The 9,173-nt window shown below is 55.0% G+C and overlaps 1 protein-coding gene across 1 annotated transcript; it reads left to right on the top strand.

Moving 5' to 3' along the window:
- Positions 1 to 1,404: 1,404 nt before the first annotated feature.
- Positions 1,405 to 4,599, top strand: LOC124525413 (testis-specific Y-encoded protein 3-like). Its single transcript, XM_047097792.1, has 7 exons — positions 1,405 to 1,605; positions 2,116 to 2,559; positions 3,257 to 3,337; positions 3,485 to 3,596; positions 3,689 to 3,837; positions 3,931 to 4,015; positions 4,571 to 4,599. The coding sequence occupies exons 1-7, from the start codon at positions 1,405 to 1,407 to the stop codon at positions 4,597 to 4,599; spliced, it is 1,101 nt and encodes a 366-aa protein (XP_046953748.1).
- Positions 4,600 to 9,173: the final 4,574 nt, after the last annotated feature.

The following is a 9,173-nucleotide window of genomic DNA, read 5'->3' as shown; positions in this document are numbered from 1 at the left end:
AGAGAGAAGGAGACACAGAATCCGAAGCAGGCTCCAGGCTCTGAGCTGTCAGCACAGAGCCCGACGTGGGGCTCGAAGTCACGGACCGTGAGATCATGAACGGAGCCGAAGTCGGACGCCCAACCGACTGAGCCACCCAGGCGCCCCAGGCCATAACTTATTTAAACACGGCTATTCATCATTTAGGAGGCCCTTGAAATCATGCTGTCTGTGGCACAGGGGGACAGTGTTTTGAGTCAGCGCCCATGCTCATGGCAGCCTGCCGCCTAAGTGCGTGGTAAAGGAAATGGGACCAGGATGAACAGACATACGGCCAACGAAGGCCTGGGGAGGCTCCCTGTGAGAAGATGGCCAAGCACTGTGGGAGGAAGGGGACCGCTGTCCGTGAGACAGACACAAGCCCCAGGAGTCCCAGGGCCCATGGTCACGGGTCTTTCCTGTGCACAGCCACACACGGGAGGGATGGGCAGCCGATCATGAGGGGGGCGGTGTGTGCTTGCCAGTGTGTCACTTTGCAGGCAACGGGGACAAATGGCAAGAGCAGCGCGCATGGTACGCAGCCTCCCCTAGTGTGGAGTCCTCCCCACGTCACACACCTCTTGTCACCGACCTTCCCTAGCCGGTGCACTGCTAGACTGCTGTCATGACATACATGTCTTCTTGGAGCAAGGATGGACGTAGAGAGTATGCAAAGGAGGCTGAGCAGATGGAAAACCAGGGGGCACAGACAGCAGGCGCACAGCTGAAGTGCGTCTCGCGGACAGCCAAGGTGATCCGCTCAGTGGATTGGTCGGACTCGGGGCACAATGAACAAAGGTGGCGATGTAAATGGGAAAAGCGTGGAGGTCCCCCTTTACCCGTGTGTGTAGACAGCCGCGTGCCCAGCGCACCGTGGAATGCAAAGGTCGCTTTCGCGTGGCCAGAAGCCAAACAGGACACCCAGAGGGCACAGAGGGCCGGCTGCAAGCCCCCGGGATGAGTTGCACTGCATGGGGCCCAGAGCCTTCCCGCCTAGGCAACAGACGCGCCCCAGTTTCCGGGTGACCTAGGGGGCGGGACCGCCGAAGCCACGCACACCACCCTCCCTATGATTGGTCCTGAAGGCAGTGAAGCAGCCTGGGCGTGGCTTGGAGCTCCCTCAGCCACAAAGCCGCAGGCGCACCCCTCTCACCACAAAGGCCTCCGAGGCAGCGGCAGCAGAGCGATAGCCACCGCCGAGGCATCCTGGGTACAGCACCGTGCGCATGCGCCCCCTCGACGTTTGGGCTCTGGGAGGAAGGGGGAGCGAGTTGCCAGCCATTGCCCTCCGGGCTCCCCCGACTGGGTCTGGGGAGGGGGGCCGTGCTCTCACCTCCCGCTTCGTCGTCGGTAGGAGCCACCGTTCGTGTCTCGGGCCGGGGCCGCATGTTGCGCGACTCGTGTTTCCGAAACACTGGGGATGCCCGGAGGCCCCATGCCGCCTTCGACCGGGAAGGGGGCGGTCGAGAGACGAGGGCCCGTGGGGACACTGGGTCTCCAGCAGGGCCGGAGGTGCCGCAGGCCGAAGGCTTGCAGGCCACCAGCGAACAGCCTGTGCAGCAAGGCCAGGCCCGACCCGAGGGGCAGGTGGGCGGTCCCACGAGATATCCTTGCCGCTGGGGCATGACATAGTGGCGGTGGAGGCGCTGTGGGGCCTGGTGGAGCTCGAGGTTGAGGTGGCGGCCGGGGAACAGGACGCGCCTGGGGAAGAGGGGCATGACCAGAGGAAGAAGGGGGAGGAGGACGAGGAGCAGGAGCCGGGGAAGGAGAAGGTCCAGGTTCACGAGGAGGAGGACCTGAAGGACGAGGGGGAGCAGCAGGAACAGAAGAGCAGAAGGAAGAGGAGGAGGAGGAAGAGGGGGAGAGGCAGCAGGAGTAAAAGATTAGAAGGAGGAGGAGAAGCAGAAGCCCAAGCAGAAGGAGGAAGAGCGGAAGGAGGAGGAGTTGGCGGAAATGAAAGGGGAGGAGCAGGAGCACCAGGGTATCCAAGCGGAGGCGGGGGCGGGGGCGGCGGGGGCGGCGGCGGCAGCGGCGGGGACCAGGGCCGGGACGGGGGCGGCGGGGGGCGGCGGCGGCGGCAGCAGTGGCAGGGGAAGAGGACCAGGGGGAGGAGCAGGAGGAGGCAGGGAAGGCATGGGAGCCATTAAAGGGAGAGCAGAATTGCAAACCGAGGAGGAAGAGGAGCAGGAGAAGGGAGCGCTGGAGGAGCAGCAGCAGGGCGAGGAGGAGGTGGAAGGAAAGGAGGACAAGGAGGAGCGGGAGGAGGAGGAACGGAAGCCGCGTGAGCAGGAAGGCCGATGGGTGGAAGAAGCCCTGGAGCTGCAGGTGAAGCGGGATAAGAAGGAGCAGTTCGAGACAGGCCTCCGTCCTTGCCCTTCCCCGCTGGAGGCTCTGGAGGCCCTTCAGATAGAGCTACAGCCCGTGAATAAACAAGCCAGCCGGGAGCACGCTCGACTCAAACTCAGGATGTGGCAGAGGCGGCGGCATCATCTGGAACGGAGAAGTGCCCTCATCCAGGGCATCCGTGGTTTCTGGGCCAAGGCTGGATCCTTCCTGCTGCTGGGGGAGGGTCCGGGGGGGGCTGGGCTTGCACAAGAGGAAGGAAAGGGAGGTGACATTTAGAGGAACCCGGGACAGGGACTGGAGCTAAGCCACGCTCCAGTGGCCGGGAAGGTGCAAACGTGATCCCATCCAGTGGCCCTGGCTCTGCAATGAGTGTGGGAGGAGGGCAGTGCTGGGGTGGTGGAGGCACGTGTGCTGTCCGTGGCACCTGGCACGGAAACAGCGCTGCGAGAGTGGGGAGTGGCGGTGGAGGTCCAGGCCAGGACGGGGAAATGACCGAGGGCTTCTTCCCACGCAAAGCCGCGTGGGGGCACGTGTCTGGGTCCCGCTAAGCCTCCTGCTGCGGGTTAGGCGATGCGAATGCCCTCCAGTCCGGTCGGCGCGAGACCGGATGTGTGCTGTGTGGCTGTGTGGAAGTAAGCGTCCTCAGTGTCCTCATGAGCACACAAGGCTAGGCGTGGATGCGGGCGTCTGGGAATGCACAGCCTCCTGTGCGTGTCTAGCAGAGCCCTGCGGAATCCGGAGACCCCGTGGGCCTGGATGCAGCCCGTGGGGAGGGCGTGAGGCCCTGGGGGAGGACGCCAGTCCCTGGGGGAGGACGCCAGGATGCTGCCCACACTGGTTCTCTGGGTCGAGCTCTCTCATGCCCAGCACCTGAAGGCTCTTTGACCTGCAGCAGTTTGTGAACCACCCTCAGATGTCAGCCCTGATTAGTAAGCACGAGGAAAGCATGCTTCGCCACATGACCAATCTGAAGGTGGGCCTGGGAGTGGGAGGCGGTGTGGGTGGGTGGCTGTGTGGGCAGGGCAGGTGGTGGGGAGAAGTGGTGTGTTCCTTCCTCAGGGGAGGGCGGGTCTCCTGGAACAAGATTTCACATTTCTGCCCCACATTTCTACCACGGCAGGTGGAGGAACACAAGTTTCCCAGGGAATGCCGGAAGATCCTGCTGTTTTCTGGCAAAAACCCCTACTTCCAGAATGAAGTCGTCATGAAGGAGTATGTCCTTGGCCTGGCTGGTAAGTGTCCACTGAATGCATGGGCGGCAGTGGGTGGAGGGTTGAATGTGATTAGTTCTCTGGCGCCTTCTCACATACTCGTCTTCCTGCAGGGTATACGGCGGCGTCTTATTCCAGTCCCATCCAGTGGTACCCAAGGTACAGACAGGACGCCTACAGACGCAGGCATGGCAACAGAGGCCTCAACTTCTTCTACTGGTTCTCTGACCACAGCTTTGCCGACTCTAGCAGGATTGCTGAGGTGGGGCCCTGTAACAAGGAAGGGAGGTGATTTTCATGGGTTCCCCCACTGCGTGGGATAGCTACCTTAGGCCTGGCCTGTCTCCCCTACCAGATAATCATAGAGCATCTTTGGCACAATCCCCTGCCGTATTTCAAGATGAGGGAGGCCCCAGGAGAGAGAACTGAGAGGGAAAGAGGTGAGCAGCCAAGGGTGTGGGCACTGAAATGTGTGCCGTGGGGCCCATGTCACAATTCTCTTCTGCATGGAGGCACCGAGACTCACAGTGGCACAGGAGGTGACACCAGGTCAAAAGGGCATCAGCCTGAGATAGGGAGTCTTACGATGTAACGTGTCAAAGAGGCTTTGCGCCTTTGGGGAGGCTGGAGGTGGGCAGTGGGCTAGACAACAAGAATGAGCAGAGCAGGACATCCAAAGCTGGCTCATCAGATAGCACGGTGACAACTGTCATTCCAGGACCATGAACCCCACCCTCAGGCCTCCTACCACCAACTGTCATGTTGTCTGGCTTCTGGAGCCACTTGTCAGCTTTGGCACAGCTTATCACACCCTCCCATTCTACTTTCCGTTTGGAAACATTCAAGCAACCTTAAACAGGGCTAAGATAAGACTCACCTGTCCTGTGTGTGTGTGTGTGTGTGTGTGTGTGTGTGTGTGTGTGTGTGTGTGTGTGTATCGATGTGCGTGTGGGTGTGTCTGTGTGTCTCTGTCTGTGTGTACCCGTATATCCCAGGGATATGCACGATCTTGAGAAGACTATAAGGAGCATCGCACTTCATGGACCCCAGTGGAAACCCTTCGGACGCTCACCGATGGTCCACAAGTTTCTCCTGCCCACGAAATAAGGACAAGGCTGGTGGTGACACGTGGCACAGGGTGGGGGTCCAATACATTTGAAGAAATATAGAATGGGAGATAAACAGCATGAAGTGTTTGTGTGTGTTTTCTGCTCAGGTACGCTCTGGGGCGTGTCCATGTATACATGCGGCTGTCCAGAGGGGTAAGTGTTCTGTGCCTGCACATTGGAGTTCCAAGGAAGGGCGGGACGTAGGACATTGTCCGTAGGGATGGGTCACACATTGGGATTGCATGTGAGGTCAGTAAGATTGAACGAATGGGGAGTTGAGTGAGGGAGGACAGGGCACAAACCTGAGAGAAAGGCCAGGGCCCAGGTTCATATCTTTCCTGTGAAATGAGGAAATTCAAGGAAATGGAGAGGCCAGCACAGGACAGGGATGTCCAATACTCAGGGTTTGGGGATGTCCAAGATGGTGCCCTCAGAATCCCGCATAGTGACATCTTCAGTCATGTTGACTGAACCACCACACAGAGAGGAATTCTGCATGGTGTCTGCATGGTTCCAGCCAACATGAATCAGACTCCCAGGTACGAAGTAAGGGACAAATGGGGGACAAGAACACACAGGAGGCACACAGAAACAAGACACACGCTGGCAGGGGGATGTCTCTCCCAGCCAGGAACATGCCACATGGCAAAAGAGTAAGTGGGAAAACGTTGCTAGACCGCTTTTCACACTTTACGCCTGCATCTGCAACGTGCAAGCCAGTGACGTTTGAGCCTCTAGGGTCCAAAGGGTTTGAAAACAGAAGGACAGAAAATAGAGGTGTGACTTAATTGTCACAGCAAGGCAGCTGCATTCGGGGACATTAACTGGCTGGCAGTGAGTGCATGGCCAATCCTCTGACGAAGGTCCTATGGGCACGGAAGGATTTCTGGCTCCGGGAACATATAAGAGAACACGCAGAAGCCCCTACACCTGACAGCAGGACAGCAATTGGATCTGTCAGTGGAAGAAAGGGGTTGAATTCTTAGGGAAACACACTCAGGCACAGAAGCATACACCAAAGACAAGACAGGCCAGCAGAGCCGCAGCTGACACAACACGCAGGTGTGCAGAGATGAAGGCGGTTACACGGGTACAGCTGTGCGCACTTAGGCCAGGAAAGGAGGCATCATCTGACAGGCGTTGGCACAGGCAAAGCCAGGAAAGGACACAGACATGCCAGGGCTCACTCAGGGAGACAGAGGAGCACAGGCAATGCAAGACATTTCCTGTACACAGAGAACAACAGGACGATCCGAACAGGCCAATGAGAGACACGTGTGGTTCAGAGACATGGAAGTCAGAAGGCTCCTGAATTGCCGAGGGTGTCCCCTGTCGAGGGACAGCACTCTGGAGCCCACACACGCTGGTGTTGTGGTGGAAGAGGCCGCTAGGCAGCACATAGAGTTGTGCAGGAGGTTGAGCAGCTCCTGGACCCTGGGGCTACCCAGGGAGTGCTGTGGCGACGGGAGGACACCCGGGGCTGCAGGGTGTGCAGCATGAGGGCTGTAATCCCTCGGACACAGAGCACCCAGGCCTCTGACCACGGTCCCTGGACACAAGTGTCCACACTTGAGGGTTTGGCTCTGGAGGCCGTGAGGGCATTCCACACCCACACCTTGCCCGTACCTTCTCTTTGGGACAGGCTGGGTGGAAAAGTCACCCTGGCCCCTCAGCAGGTATTGGCGGGAGATATGAACATGTGGGGGCCCCTGTGTTTCCCTGTCCCGTAAAGTGTTCCTGCTCAGCAAGACCTATCAAGTAACGGCCTGCTTGTGCAGAAAGATGCCCCAAAGGGCTCGGCCTCATGACCACTGAGGCCGTATTCCCACTGCAGAATCATGGGCCATACTTACTTTGGATGTTCAAACCCAAAGACACGGGGCAGCACAGGGAGCTTTTCCAGGGTACCCCGACCTTTACACATCAAGCAGCTGAGAAGACGTGCTTCTCCAGCCAGTGTGCAGACAGCAGCGAGAGAAAGACCTGCCTTCCCTTCTAGAGAGTGTGACAGCCTCCTCCCTGGAAGAGGTAAGGCTTGGGTGTACAGATCCCCAACTCCACAGTGGGCTGACACCCCGCTGACCATGTTGTCTGCATACTGGTAGGGGCAAGAAGCCTCCATGCATTGGGACTGCCAACGCCTTCTCCGGAATAGAGCCATTGCAGAGAAGGCTCTTGTACTGCAGAGCTGTGCAGTGGGGATCCTGGGGGGTTTGGGCAACTTGGGATACAGGAAGATTAGTGTGGGGATGTCAGTCTCAGGCACGCTGTGCTGGGGGCCGTGTAACTTGGGGATAGAGAAGAGCCTGCGGTGGACAAGGCTGAACTCTGTCTACTGCTCTGCTAGCACGGTGGAGCTTTTGCCCCGTCCCTAGCACAGACATCTCTGGCAAGCAGCCATCTGCTGTGTAAGGAGTACCCCAGCACTCACCTCTTCCCAGGTGAGGCTCATCCCAGTCCTTTCTAAGCTCCAGGCCTTCCCGGGACCTCTGCACAAAATGCTATGGCTGCACAAGTCCATCGTTCCCTATGTGGCCGAGGCAGCCTTTGTCCAGGCACTCGGGCCAAGGAACGCAGCTGCCTGGGACGAGGCGACCTCTCTGAGTGCCTGCTGGTGTTTGCCCTTGGGAGTCTTCTCACAAGTCTCACATGGCGTGTTGGACACACGGCTTAAGCCTGTGGACCCAGAGGAAGAGCAGCACCCGACTCATCACGGCTGACGATGAGAGGGCAGAGGGCACACGGGAGAGGATGGCGGGTCCGTGGCCTTTAAGAGCCCCACCTCCCCGCGACCCTCCCCTCTGTTGGCTTGCAATCTGGGCCACCCATTCGTAACCTGAGGTCATTTCAGAAACAACAAAGGTCACACAAGGGCATCCGTACTAGGACTCCTTCAGGAGTCTTGTGGGTGTGAGTGTGTGATCAAATTGGTTGATCAAAAAATTAGGTATTTTGTTTTGTTCACAATTTTATTTTCAACATTCATTCTCAAATTTGTATGCTTTAATATATGATTTTTAAAAAGCTCCTTGAAAATATGATTTGATTTTCAATCTTGCAACACGTCTTAAAATTTTATTTATTGAAAATTGGGATGACAGGTTTGAAGTCAATATTTAAAAGCTTCTCAAATTCATTCCATCTGACAATATTGCCCAAATTGCTGATATTTTATTTGATTAAAAAAAAATTTTTTTTTCAACGTTTATTTATTTTTGGGACAGAGAGAGACAGAGCATGAACGGGGGAGGGTCAGAGAGAGAGGGAGATACAGAATCGGAAACAGGCTCCAGGCTCTGAGCCATCAGCCCAGAGCCCGACGCGGGGCTCGAACTCCCGGACCGCGAGATCGTGACCTGGCTGAAGTCGGATGCCCAACCGACTGCGCCACCCAGGCGCCCCATAAAATGTCTCAACTTATCTTTTTAAAAGTTATTTAATTTCAAAGAGAGAGGGAGAAAGAGACAGCGAGAGAGAGAGAGAGAGAGAGAGAGAGAGAGAGAGAGAGGGAGAGGGAGAGTACAGGGGAGGGGCACAGAGATGGTGAGGTAGAATCTCAATCGTGTATTAGTAACCCAAAAGCTCTGAAGAAACAAAAGTCCAGGACCAGATTAATTATACTATAAACTTAAAGAAGAGTTACTCCCTGTTCTTCTCAAAGGAATTGCGACTTCAGTCTATGAGACCAGCATTAACTTGATATCAAAATCAGAAATGTAGTCCACTAAGAAAAAGAAGTACAAGCCCATATGTTTAATGAACATAGATGCAAATATCTTCAAGAAAATACTGGCATACTGACTCTAATAATACATTATAAAAAAAAGTATTCACCACAATTGAGGTAGATTTATTCCTAGTTTGCAAGTACAGTCCAATATTCACAAATCAATTAACATGGTACAGTACACCAATGAGATAAAGGAGAAGACCACATTATCATTTCAACAGATGCAGGAAAGACATTTGAAGAAGTACAACATCCATTCATGATAAACACCCTCCGCAAATTAGGTTTAGAGGAAAAATACCTCAACATAATAAAGGTCATCTATGAAAAACTCATAGCTAAAATCTTTTTTCATGCGGAAAACCTGAAAGCTTTTCTCATAAGCTTAGGAACAAGACAAGGATGTCCACTCCCACCACTTTTTTCTTCAGCACAGTACTAGAACTCCTAGCCACAGCAATTAGACACTAAAAAGAAGTAAAAGGCAATGGAATCAATAAAGAAGAAGAAAAATGTTCTCGATTTATAGAAGACATGATACTCTACTGTAGAAAACCTGAAAGATCCCACAGACAAAACTGTGAGAACTGAAGAACGAATTCAGTAAAGTCATAGGGTACAATCAACATACAGAAATCTGTTGCATTTGTATACACTAATAACGAAGCCGCAGAAAGACAGATTAAGAAAACAATCCCATTTATAATTGGACCAAAAAATAAGATATCTAGGGGGAAACTTATACAAAGAGGTGAATAA

This window comes from Lynx rufus, unplaced genomic scaffold, assembly GCF_022079265.1.
Source record: "Lynx rufus isolate CCGP_SWC_20201006 ecotype Redwood Valley unplaced genomic scaffold, mLynRuf1.p SCAF_41, whole genome shotgun sequence".
NCBI classification, from domain to species: domain Eukaryota; kingdom Metazoa; phylum Chordata; class Mammalia; order Carnivora; family Felidae; genus Lynx; species Lynx rufus.
The sequence above is the reverse complement of the archived record's forward strand: the minus strand, read 5'-3'. Positions and strand labels throughout refer to the sequence as shown.

Coding starts and splice junctions, on each gene's coding strand:
- LOC124525413 (XM_047097792.1), top strand. CDS start 1,405: ATGTTGCGCGACTCGTGTTTCCGAAACACTGGGGATGCCCGGAGGCCC. Junction 3,597..3,688: donor GTATGTCCTTGGCCTGGCTG/GTAAGTGTCCAC, acceptor GTCTTCCTGCAG/GGTATACGGCGGCGTCTTAT. Junction 4,016..4,570: donor GAGAACTGAGAGGGAAAGAG/GTGAGCAGCCAA, acceptor CGTATATCCCAG/GGATATGCACGATCTTGAGA.